The sequence below is a fragment of the Amborella trichopoda genome, chromosome 6, assembly GCF_054954075.1.
Source record: "Amborella trichopoda isolate Santa Cruz 75 chromosome 6, AtrichopodaSantaCruz75HAP2 v2.0, whole genome shotgun sequence".
In the NCBI taxonomy this organism is placed as follows: Eukaryota; Viridiplantae; Streptophyta; class Magnoliopsida; order Amborellales; family Amborellaceae; genus Amborella; species Amborella trichopoda.
In genome coordinates, this window is record NC_142341.1 from 45,648,746 (window position 1) to 45,673,014 (window position 24,269).

The following is a 24,269-nucleotide window of genomic DNA, read 5'->3' on the forward strand; positions in this document are numbered from 1 at the left end:
GATCGTGCAAGGGCTCTTGAAAATCAGGTCTCAGCTAGGGTTTTCAAAATTGGGGCTTCTCTTATGGTTCTAATCGTCAAGTTTTAGGTTTTGGATTTCCAAATCTCTCAGTGTCTCTGTGATGAATAGAATGGGGAAGAAAGGGATTTTTTATTGAATAAAAAGGCCAGTTCTTCATGTTTTATCATCTTTAAAATAATCTATCATCCCACAATTTTGGCCTGATTCAGATGGTTATATTGTTTGCAACTGCAAATCACATGGTTGGTAACTCATATTTTGTTGGGAAGCTCCAATAGAGTCCAATTTCCACCAAGTTTTTGAATTTGATTCCTTTTGTTTTTCTATTCCATTTGAACTTAACTATATGTGTTTTGGATATGAATTCCCAAAAATTGACAGGACCTTGCTCAACATAAGTTTTGATGGTGATATGAATCCTGAAGTTGTTATCTATCTAATTTCTTTTCAAGAAGTTGAAATTAGGCCATCTTGTATAATCCTAACTTCAGTTGAATTCATCCTTACAAATTATTTCTATGGATCAGTTATTAAAATTCTGAAAATCTTGAGGCAGTACTTGAACGAAATGATCTTTTTAACATTCCACTTGGTTGATAACTTTGTTGATTTCACCACCTCGGCCACGCATCAGGATGCTCATACATTGGGTCTCCAAAATTGCTCTTTGCTCTGGCATTTGATCCTCTAAAGCTTTATTGATATTCACTAATTTTACAGTAACGCAATCACTTCTAGTTTGTAGAATGACTTGGTAAACATGATTAAGGTTTTAATATTGGTTTGGTATTTGATTACCTTAAGGAAAAAGATGTTATGGTAGTGGAGTACCCAAATGTACTCTTATTTTCTGTGCCCAATCAGTGCACTAGGACCCTTTTTTCACTCCAAGGGAGGTTTCTCACTACAAAGATGTTGTAGAATCGAGATAACCCAATTATTCTTTTTGAGCAAATCGGGATATTTCAAATCCCACTAGATGTGGTGAGCACTGTACCATGATGATTTCAACACTCAAATAGCATATCTAATATGTAATTATAAGTGCAATATAATTGGGAAAAAAAAAAAAAACAAGATAGCAAGTAATATGGGAAATCATCAAAGAACAACACAAATGAAAATAGAGACACACACACACATTTACGTGGTTCATCCAAGATGGGCTAGATCCACGGGTAAGATGGTAAATGTGTATCCACTATCAAGAGAAAAACTTACAAGATTTCGGATATGTAGAGTTATCTCATACAATATCAAGGAATGCTCAAACAAATGAACTTCTTACTACAAAATCACCTACAATCGATTTTTTTTTTCGATTCACCGATATCTCGAAGAAATGACAACAAATATGGCCTAAGATGAGCCCCAAATGATGGTGCTAGGGTTTTGTTGCAAAACCCCCAATTTCTAACCTCAAGCTTCTCTCTCTACAAGTTCGCTTTTCTCTTTACAGTAGCTCCCTCATTCACCCACACGTTTCTCTCTCTATCAAAACCATTTTAAGAGCCTCCACTAAAAAGGCCTATTTTTAGTGACAAAAAGACCGTTTAACAAGAGGGAGAATACCATAGGGTGTGATCTTTACATCACATTCCAACAATCGCCATCTTGATGCAAAATTACATCCTTGCCTTGCCAAATCATCACTTCTTTTTTTTCTTGAGACCTGAGAAGTTAAACTTTATTTTAACTTATCTACTTGGATGGGCTTCGTAAGCATATCCGCAAGGTTGTCGATCAATCGAACTCTTCCATCTTCAACAACTTGCCGGATATAGTAATATTAAACCAATATGTGCATTAACCTCTTGTGGTGAACCGGGTTCTTGGCCAAATGGATAACACTCATATTGTTAATAAATAGTTCCATGAGTTTACACATAACGTCCATCTCACATATCAACCCTTGAAGCCAGACAACTTCTTTTGATGCCTCCGCTACGTCTATGTACTCAGCTTCGGTAGTGGAAAATGCTACCGTATCTTGGAGCTTTGACATCTAACTTACCAGTCCATTTGCAAACCAAAAAACAAATGCGGTAATCGACCTATATCTATCAAGATCACCGGTAAAAATTGCATTCACAAAACCTTACATTTGGGTTGAACCCTTGCCAAATGTGATTACATAACTAGTTGTGCCTTTTAAGTACTGAAGCACCTTTTTGTTGCTTCCCAATGAACCTTTCCGGGGTTCGCTATAAACCGACTTAAAACACCCACTGCTGAGCGATATCCGGTCTTGTACATACCAAGGCAAACATTAAATTTCCAATCGCATTTGCATAAAGAACCTTAGCCATGTTTTTTTCTTTTTCTTCCGTCTTCAGACTTTGCCTTGAAGACAATTTGAAGTGAGGCGCTAGGGGTGTCTTCAGCGACTTTGCATCTGTCATGCCCAAATTTTCAATCACCCTTTCTATCTAACCCTTTTGAGATAATGACAAAATTCCATTTTGTCTATCCCTTTCAATTTCAATACCATAGATTTGCCTTGCTGGCCGAAATTTTTCATCTCAAATCTGTTGCTCAAAGAAGTATTGAGCTCATCAATTTTAGCGTTATCTTTGTACACCAAAAGCAAGTCATCCACATATAAAATTAAAATCAAGTATGTATCATCATTAAATAATTTTAAATAGATACAATGATCATACTTACTTCTTGTAAACCCAAAGCTCATCATGAATATATCAAATGTTCTATACCATTGTCTTGATTGAGCCTATACAAAGACTTCTTCAATTTACACACAAGTCCTTCTTTGTCCTTCGCTATGAAACCTTCCTGTTGCTGCATGTACACTTGCTATTTGAGTTCGCCTCGAAAAAATGTCGTCTTCACATCAATTTGCTCAAGCTCTAAATATTGTATAGCAACTAAACCAAGCACCAAGCAAATTGAGACCAACTTGACTACCATTGCAAAAATTTCATTAAAATCAATGCTTTATTTTTGTGAAAAATATTTTGCCACTATTCAAGCTTGCCATCGGGCCCATTCTTTATCTTGAATACCCATTTACAACCAACGGCCTTTCTACCTTTTGATAGCTCCATCAAATCCCAAGTCTTGTTTATTTCAAAGGCCAATATCTCTTCTCCCATAGCTCGTTTCCAATGCTCGATACCATTGCTATCAATGACTTCACATAATGATGTTGGCTCTTCATTTTTTGCTACCAAAACATGCAAAGTATTTGCATCCAAATAATCTTTGTGCCACCCAGGTGCATGAGTTTTTCTAGTAGAACACCTATATGCCAAAGGCACAACTTCATCATGATGGCCATGTAGTTCTTCATCTTGACTTCCTAGTTCTTCATGCTCTTCACTCTGATCAATGGGTATATTCTCATAAGGCATAGTTGCATTTGGTGGAAGTATTTTGGGGTTACTTTCAAATTCTTGGCTCTCTTGTTGCACTTATTGACCATTGTCCTTCATCATTATGACTTTTGCCAAATACTTTGGATTCATCAAAATGCACATTCCGACTAGTGAATATTTTTTGGGTACTTGGATCTCATAACCAATATCCCTTCACACCCTTGCTGTAACCTACAAAGATGTTCTTTGACCTTGGATCCAACTTGTTCATTTGGCAACTTAGAATAAGTGCATAGGCATCACAACAATTTTTTTTAAAATTGGAGTAATCATTAGGAGTTTCATTAACTCATTAGGAGTTTTGCTTCCCATTGCTACCGAAGGTGATCGGTTGATATGATAACAAGCCATTAATATGGCTTTTGCCCATAATTATTGTTCTAAGCCGGCATTGCTTAATGTGTACTTTTTATGCTTCATCAAAGTGTGATTCATCCTCTTGGCCACACCATTGTATTGAGGATTGTAGGCATTTGTGTAATGCCTAGTAATTCCCTCGACCTTGTAAAAATTTTTGAACTCCTTTGATACAAACTCTTCACCATTATCGACCCGAAAAACTTTGATGTGATGCCCAGTAGATTTTTTATCTTCGACTTTAAAGTTCTTGAAAGCACAAAACACATCACTTTTGGACTTGAGAGTTTTGATCTATACTTTTGTTGAAAAGTCATCAACAAATGAAACAAAATATAATGCACGCCATAAGATGTAGTTGGTAAAGGGCCCCATACATCCGAATGAATATAATCAAGTTGCACTTGCTTGTATGTTTCCCGAGCTTGTTTATGTTGGCTCACAAAATTCGGATCCATCAATTTTAAGTGTAGGAAGACCTCAATTCACTTCATCATTTATTATTGTGTTTCCCAATAACTTGTACAAGCTCCCAACTGTGATTCATTTCATCACAATTAGAGTCCTTTTGGATATTTTGATTATTCCACCTTGAGCGGTAAACTTGTAAGCTTATGAAACTAGAGAAGAGAGGGAAACCAAGCTCTTTTTTAGTTTCGACACATGCCTAACATCCTTATTTGCCAGAATAGTCTTATCAAACATCCTTAAGAGAACCGAACCCATTCCAACCACCTTGCTAGTAGAATTATTACTTATGGATATCAATCCTCCTTCATATGGCTTATGTAAGTCAAACCATAATCTGTGTGGGTGCATGTGATGGGTGTCTCCACTATTAAGGATCTAATTTAGATAGAATATTGAATATATGACACCATCAATAGTTCATCTTCAATGACCCCAGATGTAGACTCTTCAACTAGAGTTGCTTTATTTTTAGATTCACTTAGCCTTTCACCTCCCGCATTAAGAGTTTTGGAAAAATTCATCTCATTTCTTTTAAAACAATTCTTCCTTGCATGACCAAGCTTCCCACAATGCCAACACACATTCTTGTTATTGAGGCCTCTAGATTTTGATCGAAATCTTGAACTACTTCTTGAATGATTCCTCGATGAACCAGCCTGTTTATTTGATTAACCTCTTGCCATAAGTGCTTTCGTTTTCAATTCTAACGAACTTCCCAAATATGCCTTCTTTCAAAGTTCAACGGCAATTAGGGTGCTGCACATCGAGTCCAAATCAATAGAATTTTCTTTACTACAACTCAATGTAGTAAAAAAGTTATCATAAGATTATGACAATGAACAAAACCAGGTGACCACTTTATCTTTATCATCTATTATCGCACCAGTACTCTCAAGTTGACAAATGATGTTATTAAACTCATTCAAGTGTTCTGACACATTTGCACCTTCTTTCATTATCAAAGAACACAATTTTCTTTTTAAAAAATTTCAGCTTGTGAAATATTTTGTTTGATACAAACTTTCTAATATTTCCCACAAATATTTTGTCGTCTTTTCACCAACAGTTTTAAAAAAAACTTCATTCGCAAAATACTAGCGAATAGTGGTCCATGCCTTCATATCGAGTTCGTCCTAATCATCATCGGTCATATTTACCGGTTTCTTATATTTTCCAAGTAATGCTTTGTGTTGCTTTTTTAATTTTTCCAAATTTCAAAATTATCATTCCCATTTAACTTCTCCACCTCAAACTTGTGAGATGCTTTTTTTCAAAAAAATACTACACTAATTTCTTGAGCTCTGATACTATTTGTTGTAGAATTAGGGTACCCAAATTATCCCTTTTGAGCAAATTGGGATATCTCAAATCTCACTAGATGCGGTAAGCACTCCACTACAATGATTTCAACACTCAAATAACATGCTCAAGATGCAGTTACAAGTGGAATATAATTGGAAAAAATAAATAAACAAGAAAGCAAGTAATATGAGAAATCATCAAAGAACAATACAAATGAAAAATAGAGAGGGACACACACATTTACGTGGTTCATCCAAGATGGGTTACGTCTATGGGTAAGACAACAAAGATGTATTCACTATCAAGAGGAAAACTTACAAGATTGGGGTTATGTAGAGTTACCTCTTACAATCTCAATGAAAACTCAAATAAAAGAGCTTCATACCACAAAACCACCTACAATCGACTCATTTCTTCGATTCACCAATACCACAAAGAAATATCGATAAAAACGGTCCAAGATGAGCCCCAAATGGTGGTTCTAGGGTTTTGTTGCAAAACCCCCAATTTTCAACCCCAAACTTATCTCTCCACAAATTCCTTATTTGGGGTGCTAAGGTTTTGTTGCAAAACCGTCAATTTCTTACCCCAAACTTCTCTCTCCACAAGTTCCTTTTCCTCTTTAGAATAGCTCCCTCACTCACGCACACTGATCTCTCTATCAAAACCTTTTTAAGAGCCTTTATTAAAAATGTTTATTTTTAGTGACAAAAATACTCTTTAACAAGATGGAGAATATCATAGGGTGTGATTTTCGCACTACATCCCAACAAAAGCCACGTCTTCGTTGAAGCCTCTGTGTCTTGGGTTCCAAAATAGCGCCACACTTTCAGTCAATAAACACAAAAGGTGCAATTGTGATGGAAGTCATGGCTTCCAAAACCTATCGTTTCCATTAAGCAAAGAAACCCTAAATGGTTCAAACTGTTCTATTCAACTTTTGGGATCAAATATATATGGAAAAGGTTGCAACCTTAAAATGTAGAACTACAGATGCACCTCAAAAATCCATCGAAAAAGGTTGTTTAATTGTTGAAAAACCGTCTGATCATCTCGACATCGAGATGTATGACTATGAAAAATAAATGAATTTTGAGTCTAAAAAATGGTGCATCTTACAACATATTATCTAGACCGTCCATTTTAAATATTTTCATATGTTTATAGATCTACTTGATTTTAACTATTTTTGGAGTTTAAAATTTTATAATTAGATATAATAATAGATTTTGGGATAATCCTAAAAATATTTTATATCAAAATTATATGTTATGATAAAATTTGAAGGTGCGCTTTAATTGGAATGTTTAAGGTTGCAATATTATGGAATATATATATATATATATATATATATATATGATAAAATTTATATAAAGCCGAGGCTCTAAACTATCAAATTAGATCTCACCTCGAAACTTTCATTAGAAGATGTTGTTTTGATGCCCAAACATTCTCAAATTGATCATCTCGACAACAAGATGCATGGACGTGAGAGAAAAATAGATTTCAAGTTTTCGAAATAGTGCATCTTGTAAAACATATTTGGACCGTCAATTTTCAAGATTTTTAAGTTTTCATAGATCTGCTCGATCTACACTATTTTTGAAGCTTTAAATCTTATAATTAAATATGAAAATAGTTTTTAAGGCTATCATAAATATTTTCAGTATTGAAACCATATTTCTCGATATTATTTGAAGGTGGGCTCTAACTTGATTGTTTAGAGCCTCGGCTCTCTCTCTCTCTATATCTCTCTCTCTCTCTCTCTATCTATATATATATATATATATATATATATATATATATATATATATATATATATATATATATATATATATATATATATATATATATATATATATATATATATATATATATATATATATATATGGGAAATGATCACATACGCAGTCTCGCGTAGATAATCGCTATCAACCCAACGGTGGAGATTCAAAATGATAAATGGACGGAGCATAATAAACAATTTTTTCATTCTCTTTTTCTTTCTGTACACTTTTATCTACGCCTCATCCGACCCGCTTCTTCTCCGTGTCTCTTGCTCCCATGCCGCACCATCATACCCCCTCTCTCTCTCTCACCTCAGCATCCCTTAAGCCATCTCTCTCTACTCCATGCATACCTCTCTACACAGCGGCCAGCCATCTCTCTCTACGCAGTAGCCACCCTATGGGTTTATGCAATATGGCTGTTTTCAAGCTTGTGTCTAATGGCTTATCATGTGATAGACGATTCATTGATGGTTAGAGCGAGAAAGCAAACATGGTTTTTTTTATTGCAAAATTACCTCTTTTTCCTAGATGGGTGTTTGAGTTCTCAAAAGCAGTGGAGAGAATCCAACTCCGGTTCTATGACTTATGGAAGATCTTTCAGATATGGTTAGAGAGAGAAAGACCAAAAGCGATTGGGTTTTTTAGTTTGTAAAATCGCATCCTTATTTCAGATATCGCTAAAGAGAGAAAGACTAAAGGTGGTTGCGTTGTTTACTTAGTAAAATCACATCCTTTACGGAATTGGGGACTTTGATTTGTGTGAAATCATAACAGAGAGAAACCATATGCCTAGGCCTGTTCAGAGATAATTAGAGAGAGAAATTGAAGTTCGCTCTGAGAGAGAAACCAGACGTGGTTTTTTTCCCTTAAAGCAAATCTATGGATTGGGAGTTTGGGTTTATTAAAGAATGGAGTAAGGAAGCTAGGATAGTTACGGGTTGTTATCATCTAAGTCGAGATGGGTGGATGGGCACAAGGTCGATTCTGAGTCGCCTCCATGGTTCATAGAGGACCAGGTTTTGACAAATGAAGAGCTTGAACAGTTAGAAGAAGGTATGCACGGCATAGAGAGAGATGGAGAGAGAGATGGAGAGAGAGATGGGTTATGGGGTGCTGAAGTGAGAGAGAGAGGAGATGATGGGTGAGGTAGGGGAGCGATACAGAAGGAGGAGAAGAACGACGAATGGGAAGTAAAAAAAAAGTGTACGGAAATAAAAAGCAAATGACAAAATTGTTTATTGTGCTCCGTCCGTTTGTCATTTTGAATGTCCCTCGTTGGGCGTGTGTGGATATATATATATATATATATATATATATATATATATATATATGAGTAATGACATTATGAGACCCTCTCACACCTATATGAATAGAACCCCAAAGGATCACCATTAAATTATGACACATATTTCTAAAAAGTTATCACATGGGTGTGGGAGGGTCTCATAGTATCATTACTATATATATATATATATATATATATATATATATATATATATATATATATATATATATATATATATATATATATATATATATATATATAGCCGAGGCTCTAAACAACCAAATAAGAGCCTACCTCAAAAATTTCAATAGATGAGGTTGTTTTGATGCCTAAATATCCTCAAATTGATCATCTCAATATCAAGATGCATGGACATGAGAAAAAAATGGATTTGAAGTTTTGGAAATAGTATATTTTGTAATGCACTTTTGGATCATCAATTTTCAAGATTTTTAAGTTTTCAGTCATATCTCGATCTACACTATATTTGAAGCTTGAAACTTTATAAATAAAGATGAAAATATATTTTAAAGTTATCACGAAGATTTCCAGTATTGAAACCACATTTCTCGACTCTATTTGAAGAGGCTTTAATTTGATTGTTTAGAGCCTGGGGTCTATACAAACCCCATCCCATATATATATATATATATATATATATATATATATATATATATATATATAACGTTGCAACCTTAAAATGTAGAACTAGAGATGCACCTAAAAAATCCATCAGAAAATGTTATTTTAATATTGAAAACTTTGTGATTGATCATCTCGACATCGAGATGTATGACTATGAAAAATAAAAATATTTTGAGTCTCAGAAATAGTGCATCTTACAACCTATTATCTACACCGTCCATTTTCAATATTTTCATATGTTTCTAGATCTACTTGATTTTAACCATTTTTGGAATTTAAAATTTTATAATTAGATATAAAAATAGATTTTGAGATAATCTTAAGAACATTTTACATCAAAATTATATATTATGATAAAATTTGAAGGTGCACCTTGGTTGGATTGTTTAAGGTTGCAACGTTATCGAAACCACACCTATATATATATATATATATATATATATATATATATATATCATTCCACTAACTTTGTTTTATGCAAATATGAATAAAAATAATAATACTTCTACTCCTGAGCAAAGGGGAAAAGCCCCTATGAAAACCTCACTGGATATCATTCCAGTAAATATTACCCAGTCACCAATAAGAATAGAACCTGCTTTATCACCTAATAATAGTCCTATTTCCTATTCCCCAAATATCAATTATCCAACTTATTCAAGCCAACCTTCAGCTTCTCCTCCAACTCCAGTTTTCCAAACCTCTACACCAAAAAAACCAACTTTATCCAGTAAAACTCCATATCTTGAAACTTATTTTGTTGCTGATGCAATCATAGAATCCAGACATGAGAATGACAACCCAAATAGTGTTGCTAAGTATTACTTATGCAATAATCTTTGTCCATCTGTAGGTACCAAAACAAGAGAATGGTACGAAATGATTCTGCTAAAAACATAGTCTATTTCCTTGGTACATTATAGTCAAAAGAATTCAAAAATAGTAGCATATTCAAAATTAAAAATAAGGAAAGTATTATCTTTTGAAGATTGGGGATCAAACCCTTCCAAAGCCAAGAGAATATATTCCCCAGATTTCTCAAATAAATACTACAGACATGCTGATTACATAGATGCTTGGCATAAGATACTGACATTTCAAAACCCATATAATTCTCACACTTGGTTCTTACAGTTTAAAATGCCTATAAACACTCCATTTCCAAATTGGTTTCGTAACTGGTTTGCAACATGGGGATTTTTAACCCAAATACTTCCTGAACCTCTGCAACTCTCTCAAAACCGTTTATATACTTCACTGGGAGTGATCCCAATATAGATTACCACTTATATTTTATTGCTATGTATCAAGTACCATGGATCGTTAAATGGAATTTTGTGATATCCCCAAATAATACAAATAATTTTGAATATATGTCATGTTTAGGCAAACAAATTGCCATAAAATGGTGGGACGTCTTTGTCTACCATAATATTGAACCGGACAATATACAGCTCAAAAGAATCCCATTAGCATATGGCTCTCATTCATACTCCAACCCAAATAGTCTAGCAGAATATATTACCATAATGAAAAAGCAAAATCTCAGAGCCACCAAAGAATAACTAGAAAAACAACTACTGAAAATATTTGAAGAAGAGGCAGAAACTGCCAGCACACCAAGCACTCCTGAAATAGAAATACCACTTGATACACCTGACCCATCAGGACATGGAATGTCCCAAAAATATACCTTGTATTAACCCAAGGTGGATACCATAATATTTATGATATGACATAAAGCAAAGATGTTACCATATGATATGACATAAAGCAAAGATGTGACCATATGATATGACATAAAGCAAAGATGTGACCATATGATATGACATAAAGCAAAGATATGACCCAAAGCAAAGCTGATGTGATCCAAAGCAAAGCTAATGTGACCCAAAGCAAAACTGATGTGACCTAAAGCAAAGCTGATGTGACCCAAAGCAAAGCAGATGTGACCTAAAGCAAAGCTGATGTGACCTAAAGCAAAGCTGATGTGACCTGAAGTAAAGCTGATGTGACCTGATGTAAAAATAAAATAGATGTGACCCAGATATGACTCAAATAAAGATGCTCGAACCACCGACGAAGCTCCACCTGTCTCCACAATTACTCAAAAGATGCTCCAGCCATCTCATCAACTGGTCTTTTACAAAAGCAAGAATCCCCGAAGATAAGATGGATGATCCTACAACAAGGACCAACCACGTGGCATCCACTTACATCTCTTACTTTTCTATAAATAGGGAGGAAGAGAAACATTGTAACACACTCTCCCCTCAGAGAACAACCCCGCTTCTCTTTTCATCTCTCTTCTCTTTCAAAACCATCTATGTGTGACTGTAACGTCAAAAACTTACCAGATTATTACCCAGACGAGTGGAAACTATTATGCAGTTACTGTATCTGCACTCTGTAAGTTTTGTTATATGAGTCTGTAAATTTTCTGTAAGTTTTGTTTTGTTTTATGAGCCTGTAAGTTTTGTTTTATAAGTCGCTTTGATTTATATATATATATATATATATATATATATATATATATATATATATATAGACCATTTATCTTTGGTACAAGATAGTGACAACTAATCTTGACCATTGGATGTCAAGTTGGGTGGCTGTATTTATTCCTTTGACCAAATTCAAAGTTCAAAATTTTTTTTTCTCAAAGTTTTCGGTAAACCCAAGTGATCAGATTTTACATCATCGAATGATTGTAATTAATTATGACTTCCTTATATATGTGACACTACATAGAGCTCAAAGATGTGTTCCAAATCACATTCCATTCTAAAATGACTCTTTGACCTTCTATTCAATGGACGATTAGGTCTAAGGGTTTAAGTACTTTTAGTCTTTCTTTGTTTTTCCTTTTTCGAAATTACCCACAAGATCGATCCAAGATGTTTTTCAGACTACAGAACATGATTTTTAACCCTATGGAAAGCATTGTCCTTAAAGTAAATTATGAGCAAAAAATTTCTATTTCACATATAAAATAAAGGGAAAAGTTTATATAAGGTTGTAACCCTAAAATGTAGAATCACTTATGCACCTCAAAAATCTATTGGAAATGTTATTTAAATGTTGAAAAACCTTATAATCGATCATCTCGATATTGAGATGTTTGAATATGGAAAAAAAAAGTTTTTGAGTCTAAAAACTAGTGCATCTTGCAACACATTATCTAGATCGTCTATTTTCAAGATTTTGATATATTTGTAGATCTACTTGATTTTAACCATTTTTAGAATTTAAAAATTTATAATTAGATATGAAAATAAATTTTAAGATAATCATAATAATGTTTTACAACAAAATTACATGTTAGGATAAAATTTTGAGGTGCACCTTAATTGAATTGGTTAATGTTACAACCTTATAGAAACCGCACCCGTAAGGAAATACAAGGGCATCTTAATTATTATATCTTACTCTAACAAGTTTACCCAAAAAAATATACACCTTTATACCTAATTCCGAATCTATAACTCAATTATAAAATAATCACATCCTTTCAACGTTTTTTATTTAAAGATTTTGCTCTCTTTAACGAGTTTGGTTATTTGGACCAATGCCAAATTAATTTTGAGTTTTTTTGCCCACGGATTTATCGCTGGTAAGGTGGTTTGCTAACCTAGATCTAGCATGGATCGAAATGGCTGGGTCCACTATCCCACACCCTAGTCACACCCTAGTCATCACTTTTGTGGTTTCTATTCCCACGGATGTCACTAACTAACAACTTTAGAAAACTAACTCTTAAACTTTGGAAGAAAAAAGTAGGGATGGTCTTGCCCACTGAATTACCCAAAAAAACTTTTTGTGTGCACATTTGATACGTAGTTCGTAAATGCGTACTCGAAGACAGACTTCGTTAGTCATCGGGTCAACACGACAGGTTTAATATAGGATTTTTAGAAATTTTAAACTATTCCATATTGTAAAAAGTAATTTCAATTTTTCAAATAAAATGAATGAGACTTAGAAAGAGAATTTTAAACATACAGTTTAACTAAAAATTCACGGCCTCACGTTTGATCTCCATTGGAAAATCCTAGAAATATTGTAGAAGCTGGATCTCGTAAATTTTGTTCACACAGAAAATAACAAAAGGTTCCATCGAACCCTAACTTATGTAAAATATGTCAAGTTATTAATAGTTAACAATAACTGTTTAATTTTTGTTTTTATTTAAGGGCTATGTTAGGATGCTTACATTATAGAGCATTTTATAATTGTAATCAATAAATTTTGGACACTTATATACCTTTGTTTTGTAATACTATATCTTTTTAATAAAGGTCTGTTTAGTCATTAAGAGGGGTGTGACATCACTCCAAATAAAGTACATACACTGTACTTGATGACTAAAAATACTTTTAATAAAAAAAATTTCCATATACAAAATAAGGGTATATAAATGTCCAAAATTTATCGAGTATAATTATAAAATACTCTATAATGAAAGTACCTAGCATAAAAGAGCTAACTAACAAATTTATATATTTAGACAAGTAAACTTTTTTTTTAAAAAAAAAAAAAAAAAGCTTTAACTCGTTTGACGTACCAAACCCTAGGCGGGTTGAACGAATAACAAATGGAATAAGCCCGATAGTCCATAGGGCGGCTCCAGGAAGACTAGGTTACAAACTTATTTGATCGAGTTTGAGGCCTGGCCCCGTTGATCCAGGTGAGTCCCAACTCAACCAGGCCGGGTTTGTCGATTTGTTTTGAATTGTGTTATCACGAATCACATGATATTTCCAAGCATTGGCTCTGTTGAAGGTTACGGTTTAGGCGCGTCTGGGGACACACCTATTACAATGAGTCCACCATCTTGGAGATTTATTTGGGAATCAAACTAAGATCTCGATAATCAAACTATGAATATTCAGACTTAAAAATGATCCATCTTGTAATTTTTTTTGATTGTGCCGTTCAATTCTTCAAAGAATCAGATCTACAATTCATAACAAAATTTTTGACTTGCTACCATTAAATTCATCATGAAAAACCATGTATTCTAACTAAAATAGTCACTATTATAAGATAATTAAATAGCACACCTTACACACTTGATGATTAAACCAAGACTTGGGCAAATTATAAAAAGAGAAAAAAAGAAGAAAAAGAAAAAAAGACCTAATAAAATAGACAAAGTCCAACATGTGGGCATTATTTACCCTTTCCCATAATAGCCTGGTGCAACATAAAACATCACGGACCTATTCTTCCATGAACATTACCTTCTCCATCTCTAACCTCTTATGCATTTGCTTGATGTAGTCTCCTGCAGCTGTATTTATGCTATTGACTTTGGAAACTTTTGGCTTATGATTATTGTGGTACTCATTGCCTCCCTTCATCTTATGGTCCACAAGAGGTTCATTGTGGTCTAGAGTTGAGAAATGCTTTTTCTCTCTCTTACAATGATCAGATCCAACCTCTTCATGTTGGGGAACTTCATTTGCCTTGTGCCCACTACCAAGTATGCTTGGTGGTGTTTGTAGCTGATAAATGTAGCTATAGTGGCCGTCTGAGGCTACTTCCTCCTTGAAAACAGCATGATGCCCTTGACCACTCCTCATCTCTCTTTGATCAATGTAACTTTGAGGGAGAGCTACTGATACAGAGACAAACTATAAGCACTTTTTTATAGTCTATTTCATATGTAATGGCTGAAGGGATAGCCTAGAATCAAATGGAGCAAAAGTAAAAGGCACTTTGTAGATACTTGATGCTCTATTCTATTTCTGAATCATAATATCTTGGCTTTTGAGATTCCTCTTCTGATGTAGCTCTCACTGAGAGAGAGAGAGAGAGAGAGAGAGAGAGAGAGAGAGAGAGAGAGAGAGAGAGAGAGAGAGAGAGAGAGAGAGGAGCTATATTTCATTCATTACCTTAGGATATGTTATTTCACTTCATTACCTTACGATATGTTCTTGTTGTGATATGTCTAAAGCTTAATGACATTCCTTATGGAGCAGGCAGATGCTGTTCCCTTAGGAACATGGCTTATTTCTACTCCCTAGGGCAAAAGGTCTATTGGGGGGGATTTTTTCAATTTGAAATTTTGGAACCATTTAAGAATTACTAGATAAAAATTCTCGAAGAAAAAAAATGAAATATAAATTTTCTAGTACTTTGATCTCACTATCTAAAAATTGGATGGTCTCTATTCAATCTAGAGACCTTTTTTTTAAGTGCATAAAGGGCACAATTACAAACTATGAGTTGATCTATGGGTTGAAAAGGTTGTATCCCCAAATTTTGGGGTCTGAAATGAAGGGTTGATCTATGGGTTGAAAAGGTTGTATCCCCAAATTTTGGAGTCTGAAATGAATTCTAGGTGGGGTTTTATCTGAGAAAGTAGATAACTCCCATGAGAGTAGAATATCCTTCGACATATTATTTTGGTATAAGTTTCTCAAGAGTAAACTTTACATGTTAAGGGAACTGAGAGGCAATGAGTACTTTGGCTGTATAATTACTAGATAAATAAAGGAAAAGTTTAGATATCTTCCCTCAATACATTTCGTATCACACCTTAGACCCAAACACTTCTCTCCCCCTAGCTAAAAAGTCAAAAAAATTGAGATTATGATGCCCTTCTGCTCTCTCACTTTCTCTACTCACCCTCTTTCTTTCTCTTACTCTATCTCTATTTGCCATCTCTCTACCCACCCTTTCTCACTCTCTCTTTCTCTCTCTACCCGCCCTTTCCCTCTACCCCCTATCAAAATAAGTAAAGCCTCACCTCAAAACTCACAAAAAACTACAATTCTAGTGTTGAAAAACCTAAATCAATCATTTCGGTCTTGACAATTATAGTTGTATAAAAAATTAAGATTTCAAGCTCTAAAAATAGTATATATTGCAACACAATATCTAAATTGTCCATTTCACCTTGAAAATAAGTGTTCATGGATCCATAAGATCTGTATTATTTTTTGAGTTTCAAATATCTTAGATGGCTTTGAAAGTTGATTTTAGAGTCATCATGAAGATTTTCGATTCCTGAAGGGCTTTCCAGACGAGGATTCTTCTTTGTTTTCATAGAGCCTAGGCCTTATAGAAACTACATCCATATGTGTATGGGGAATGATTTTATGCAACGGTTGTATAGTAGCATAATATAACCATCTTCAATAACCATATTAGAGACATTTGTTTGACACGAATTTTTAAATGTACACTTTTTTCATTCTGAATAACAATCACAAAAAAGAAAATTTTGAAAAAATTCTATAGAAAGTTTTCATTCTAGCCCAATTAATGTAAGCCGCCCATTTTATTGAGATGGTTAGATATAGGCCTCAGAAACAATTTTTTATTCCCAAAATTTTTATATATTGTTATCATTATTAGATTAATAATGCTAAAAAAGAAAAAAGTGATTTTGAATTTTTTATAACCTAGATCTTGAAATTCACCAAATGGATGGTCGAGATTCATTGTTGAATGGGTACTAGTTTTGACCATATCTAGGGTGCAAATTGAAAATTTTGTTTCATAGGATTGATTATGAGGATGAAGAGACTGTGTGTTCAATATTTGGGATCATACAAATGCCAAAACTATGGTTTTCTAGATGTGTGGTTGCATTATTTTACTATACAACCGTTGCATTAGATCATTTCCCTATGTATACGGGGAATGATTTCATGCAACGGTATAGTAGTATAATGCAACCATCTTCAATAACCATGTTAGAGATATTTGTTTGACACAAATTTTTAAATGACACTCTTTTCATTTTGAAGAACAATCACAAAAAGAAAATTATTGAAAAAAATGCTATATAAAGTTTTCATTCTAGCCCAATTAATATAAGTTGTTTATTTTATTGAGATGGTTAGATATAGGCCTCAGAAGGATTTTTTTATTCCCAAAATTTTATATACCATTATCTTCATTAGATTAATAATAAGAAAAAAGAACAAAAAGTGATTTTGAATTTGTTAATGCCTAGATCTTGAAATTCACTAAATGGATGGTCGAGATTCATTGTTAGATGGGTATTAATTTTGACCATATCTAGGGTGCAAATTGAAAAAAAAATTGTAGGATTGATTATGATGATGAATTAGAATGTGTGTGCAATATTTGAGGTCATATAAATGCCAAAAATATAGTTTTCTAGATGTGTAGTTGCATTATACTACTATACAACCGATGTATTAGATAATTTCCCTATGTATATGGGGAATGATTTTATGCAACGGTTGTATAGTAGTGTAATACAATCATCTTCAATAACCATGTTCGAGACATTTGTTTGACACGAATTTTTAAATGTACTCTCTTTTCATTTTGAAGAACAATCACAAAAAAGAAAATTTTGAAACAATGTTATAGAAAGTTTTCATTCTAGACCAATTAATATAGGCCGTCCATTTTATTAAGATAGTTAGACATAGGCCTCAGAAGGATTTTTTTATTCCCAAAATTTTTATACAGCGTTATCATCATCAGATTAATAATGCTAAAAAAGAAAAAAGTGATTTTGAATTTGTTAAGGCCTAGATCTTGAAATTCACCAAATGGATGGTCGATATTCATTGTTGGATGGGTATTAATTTTGACCATATCTAAGGTGCAAAATGAAATTTTTTTCATAGGATTGATTATGAGAATGAAGATAATGTTTGTGCACTATTTGGGGTCATACAAATGCCAAAAATATGGTTTTCTAGATGTGTGGTTGTATTATACTACTATAAAACCGTTGTATTAGATCATTTCCCTATGTATATGGGAAATGATTTCATGCAACGGTTGTATAGTATACACAAGTATGGAAAGTGATTTTTGAAAGGGTGAGGTTTGTATAAGGTAGCAACCTTAAACAATCAAAGTAAGGTGCACCCCAAATTTTATCATAAGATGTAATTTTGGTGTCAAATTTTTTTAAGATTGCTTTAGAATCTATTTTTATATCTAATTATAAAATTTTAGACTCAAAAAATGGTTCAAATGAAGTAGATCTATAAACACATGAAAATCTTAAAAATGGATGGATGTATTCCAAGATGCACTAATTTTGAAACTTAAAATCATTGTTTTTTCACACATTCATACATCTCAAGGTGATCAATTAGCGGGTTTTACAACTTCAAAAAAGCTTTTTACGATGGAGTTTTTAGATTCAATTAATTCTACATGGTTGCAACCTTATATAATCTGTTTCCTTACTAAATTTATCATCAATGAGAATGTGCAATAGTGATTGAACCTGTCTTTAATAACCGAAAAATATCGAAAAGGGGTTGAAACCCCTTAAATATCATTAAAGGAGTTAAAAGAGGACAAATTACAAATTGTCCGGCAGAAAAATTTGGGGTAATTTTAACTCCAAGTACGTACTTTTGTCATTCGACTTAAAGCATCTTTTGTAGTAAAATGACGAAGGTAACCGTACTAGACTTCCCAACACTAAACAATGACAAATTGGAAAAATTTTAATATTTTTCAAGAGGAAATACCTTATTGATATAGAAATTTGAAAGCAAGTGCGTTAGTGTAATTTATAATATTTTAACCCCTTTTGTAACATTTTAACTCCTTTAATGATATTTTAAAGGATTAATCCTTTTTTTTAATATTTTCCCCTTTAATAACATATGTCTCTAAGCACTACAAATTTTAGAACTTCTTTGAAACCAGTGTTTGAAAAATTCCCCGATCTGGATCAAAATCGTGCGATCGGCCAATTATACAATGAAATTCCCCGATCTTGATCAGAATCGTGCGATCAACCGGTTACACAATGAACTGATTTTAGTTTAAAGATTTTTACTCCTGTAATGATATTTTAAGGGGTTTCAACCCCTTTTTTAATATCGTTCTTTTTAATAACATATGTCTCCTAACACTACAAATTTTAAAACTTCTTCAAAACTAATGATTGAAAATTCATCTATCCAGATCACACGTTTGGCCAATTACAATTTTTTATTTAAACATTTTAATTTGAAAAGCAAAACCAATTGTAGAATTTCACTAAAAATTTTTAATTTGAAAAGCGGATGGCAGCTGACACACCACACATTTTAATATTTCAATAACAAGTCCCTACATTTTTCAAAATAAATTTCAGCATAAGTGCCTCGATCAGCACCTGCTAGTTGAGAATGAGGAGCAACGTTTTTTATAGAACTATTTCTTTTACACAACAACGGCTTCTTCTTTTATGAAAAGATTATTCCATTTATATTGCCAAAATGAAACACAATTTTTTCCATCAAATAAAAAACCATATGGAAATAAAATAAATAATATGTAAACATAGGAAAAAGCAAGAGCTTGATGCATTAAATTTGTAAACTTGAGGAAAAAACATTTAAGTTAGGAAAAAGTTTATATAGAGCCGAGGCTCTAAACAATCAAATTAGTGCCCACCTCAAAATTTTCACTAAAAAAGGTTGTTTTGATGCCCAAATATCATTAAATTGTTCATCTCGACATCAAGATGCATGGACATAAGAAGAAATGGATTTCAAGTTTTGGAAATCGTGAATCTTGTAATTCATTTTTTGACCGTCAATTTTCAAGTTTTCGTAGATCTGCTCAATCTACACTATCTTTGAAGCTTTAAATTTTATAATTAAAGATGAAAATATATTTTAAAGCTATTACAAAGATTTTCAGTATTGAAACCCCATTTCTCAAGACTATTTGAAAGTGCGCTTAACTTTGATTGTTTAGAGCCTTGGCTCTATACAAACCGCATCCTTTAAGTTTTCCAACAAACTCAAATTGTTTTCAACATTTTACTGGGATCTTGTAAGGGCCCATGTTTCTCTACTAAGGGCCATAACTAAAACTGATAGAGAAAGAAGTTATCTTGAATAAGAATTTTAGATTTTGGGAACCCTAGAATATTTAATAATCAACATATATCCTAAGAAACAACATCTCAATAATCATGCGTTTTTATAAAATAATAAAAGTACGTAATGCACCATCTTAAATTTGTAAGAAACTTAAAAGATACTATTTTTAGAGTTTCTTTGAAATTTTTTGAGGCCATCCACTCCGAATCGTCAATCCACCTATCCGACCTGATTTGATTTGTTTTAAAAAAGGTGAGATTTGATTTGTATTAAAAATAAGAAGATAATCCAAATCCAATTTCTACGGGTTAAGAAATCTTAATTGTAACATTAGTTAACCGTATGGACCTTTTCCTTTCTATATAAAAAATTCCATATCCACCTATGACCACATTATATATAAATGTGTTCAAAATATATAATTTATTATCCTTCTAAAAATTACATGCCAAATTAGAAATAAAAGAAATAAAAATGAAATAAGAGCATAAATACTAAGTATAGGATAAAGGAAAATTGGTCATCACGTAATATTATATATTAATATTAGTTATCACATATTTGGAACATTTGTCATTACATGCTATTAACTATTTTCCCATCTCTCACTATATATTTTTTAGGAAAGGATACCGCATAAATATATTCCTCTATATCTATCATTCTCAATAAAAATTTAGGGAAACCATTATATCTCTCTTTTTATATCTATCTGTCTCTAGCTTTGTTTTCCTTTATCTAACTAATTCCTATTTAAATTTCTAAAAATTGAAATCTCTATCACTCTTTTTAAAAATAAGGGAACTATAGTACTCTCTCTTTATATCCATGCACCTCTCTAACTCTGTTGGTTTCTCAATATAATTGTTAGGATTATGCGGGCCCCCCATTAAATCATCTTAGAAATGGAGTTTTAATCTAAAATCTGACGTTAAGTTGATCGTGAACATGCAAAAGTAATAATAAAATTGATATGTAAAATGTGATTTTTTGAAAGCATACGAGCCCTATGATTTTTTTTTACAATGTCAATCTTAGATATGAACGTTGGTGAGTCAAGGGACTCTTGCACCTGCTGAATCGTGAACTAAATTTCTTAATTATTAACTTATTCACATGTGCATTTTTTTAATTTGAGATTTTTCTAAGATTTTTCTGCTGGTTCTAACTCAATATCGAACTGGTTCGGCAACTCATCTGGCTTCTTAAACACACGCTCCTATCCGGATTATTAAGGACCAAATATCAGAAAAAAGAACAAAATTAATGTAGAATTGTAGAGAAGGACACGGTTAGCATGCGGGCCAAGCCTGCAAATTAAAAAAATGCGGCACCTCTTAACTATCTATTTTTTATAGATTTTTGGACTTAATTTTTAAAGATGTGTAATCGATGAGAACATACATCAATTTAAAAATTAGAAATAATAATTTCATTAAAAAAGATTTAGACAGTTATTTTTTATTATTTTTAAATGGGCCACCTGGATGCTTTACACTTCTGGACTGCATATGTAGAAATGCGGTCCAGCCCGCATGATTTTCACTCCCTTACTTCATCCCTCTCTGTGATGTTGTAATGGATTAAGCCAGCCAAAAAATGGCGGTTTCTTTCTCTCTTTACCTCAACCAAACACTCCCTAACGCCCAGCCCACCTCAAACGCAAAACCCATTTCTTCCTCTCGCCTCCAAAATCCTAAAGCCCTTTTGAACCAATGCAAAACCATTAGAGACCTGCAACAAGTCCACACCACCATCATCAAAACCCACAGCCATGATCCCCCTCTCTTTGAAAACTTCCTGGAGCTCTGCTCGTTCTCTCTCAACAATGGCTTTCCCTACGCCCAACTGGTTTTCAGTCGAGCTGAGAACCTCCGTGCTTCCTCCTATAACATCCTGATTCGCGCTTATACTTCAAGGCGTGCCCCAAGAGAAGCTCTCTCTGTCTTCAAAGAGATGTGTGAGAAAGATATCCAACCAGATGAATACACTTTTCCATGCATCCTCAAGGCCTGCTCTCAAGCCTGTGCTTTGAGAGAAGGCATGGCAGTCCATGCCCAAATCTTAAAGAATGGCGAAAGTTCGAATGCCTTTGTTCGAAACACGCTGGTCCATATGTATGGCAAGTGCGGAGATCTCACTGTCGCTCGAAAGCTGTTTGATGAAATGACTGACAGGAGTATAATTGCTTGGAATTCGATGTTTGCTGTCTATTCGAAGAGTGGGAAATCCAAAGAGGTGGTGAGATTGTTTCAGAGCATGAGAGAAGATCGTGTGAGGCCCGATGAGGTGACCATGATTTGTGTTCTTACTGCTTGTGGCAGGTTGGGTGCCCTTGAATTGGGCAAATGGATTCATGGTTATCTTATGGAAAATGGGTTTTTGCTATCTCGCAATTTGATGACTGCAATTGTTGACATGTATGCAAAATGTGGTCTCTTGGATATTGCTAGAAATGTTTTTGATGAAATGCCTAAAAAAGATGTTGTAGCTTGGAGTGCAATGATCTCTGGTTATAACCAGGCTAGTCGTTGTAAAGAGGCACTGGCTTTGTTTAGAGAAATGCAAGTTACGGAGGTTCAGCCTAATGAAGTCACCATGGTTAGTGTTCTCTCTTCTTGTGCAGTTCTTGGAGCTCTTGAAGCTGGAAAATGGGTCCATTACTATGTAGACAAGAAGAAACTTAAGATGACAGTCACTCTTGGAACTGCATTAGTAGACTTTTATGCAAAGTGCGGTTCTATCGATAAGGCAATGGAAGTTTTCAATGAAATGCCGGAGCGTAATGTCTTGTCTTGGACTGTGATGATACAAGGTCTTGCAAGTAATGGGCAAGGGACACGAGCTCTTGCACTCTTTTCTCAAATGATCGATGAGAAAATCGAGCCTAATGATGTTACCTTTATTGGGGTCCTCTCAGCTTGTAGCCATGCAGGGTTGGTGGAAGAGGGCAGGAGATACTTCAATGCCATGACTGTTGAATATGGAATTATGCCTGTAATTGATCATTATGGATGCATGGTTGATATCCTTGCACGAGCAGGACTGATCGATGAGGCGCACCAGTTTATCAAGTGCATGCCCATTGAGCCTAATGCTATAATTTGGAGGACTTTGCTTGCTAGTTGCAGAGTTCATGGCAATGTGGAAATAGCTGAGGACTCTCTACGACGGCTTAATAGAATAGACCCCGACCATAGTGGAGATTACATACTCTTGTCAAATGTATATGCATCGGTAGGGAGATGGGAGGATGCATTAAGAGTGAGGTCAGAGATGAAGAAGAGGGGGATTAAGAAGACTCCTGGGTGTACCTTAATTGAGGTGGATGGTGTGATTCATGAGTTCTTTGCGGAGGATTCCTCACACCCATTGGCTAAGGATATTTATGCCAAAGTAGGAGATATGATTGAGAAAATCAAATTAGTGGGTTATGTACCAAACACTGCAGAGGCTAGACTTGATGCCGATGAGGAGGAGAAGGAAGTTTCAGTCTCTCATCATAGTGAGAAGCTGGCGATTGCCTTTGGGCTTATAAGAACACCACCAGGGACCACAATACGTATTTCGAAGAACCTTAGAGTTTGTACTGATTGCCATACTGCCACTAAGATTATCTCAAAGGTTTTTGATAGAGAGATTGTTGTTAGGGATCGGAATCGATTCCACCATTTTAGAGGTGGTTCATGTTCTTGTAATGATTTTTGGTAAGTCATCCTTGTTTCTGCCATTTATGAGTTTTGGATGTAGACTTTCTACCATGGTTCATATTCTTTGTTGTGCATATTGTAAAATCATTGTCTGTCAACTGTAAAGATTTATACTGCTGCCTCAACATCTGTGGTGTGAAACATTGATAATTTGTTTCGGCTTGAATTATTGAGAAATTCTCAAAAGGTATTTGGAGTTTTTCTTCTTTTCTTCTCTCTCTTTTATTTTTTTGGATTTGTTATATTGTGCTATCATTTGGCTTTCAAATGGGTCATAACACATCATGCGATAAGGCTCGGATGATGATGAAGTTATTTTTGTTTGGAGCTTTCTTTTTTAACTTGATTTATAATTACAATATTTTTTTTTCCATTCTCGTGAACTACTCTTTATTTCGATCCTTGAGGGCCAATTTCTCCAAGGAGTGTTGTATGGCGCAACTTGCTAGTGTCAATTACCA

General features: G+C 34.0%; 1 protein-coding gene across 1 annotated transcript; it reads left to right on the forward strand.

Annotated features, from left to right (window-relative positions):
• The first annotated feature begins 21,597 nt into the window (after nt 1–21,597).
• On the forward strand, nt 21,598–23,994 carry LOC18442074 (pentatricopeptide repeat-containing protein At1g08070, chloroplastic). The gene has a single exon (XM_011627946.3). It carries the CDS (start codon nt 21,698–21,700, stop codon nt 23,807–23,809), a length of 2,112 nt encoding a protein of 703 aa, XP_011626248.2. The 5' UTR covers nt 21,598–21,697; the 3' UTR covers nt 23,810–23,994.
• Nucleotides 23,995–24,269: the final 275 nt, after the last annotated feature.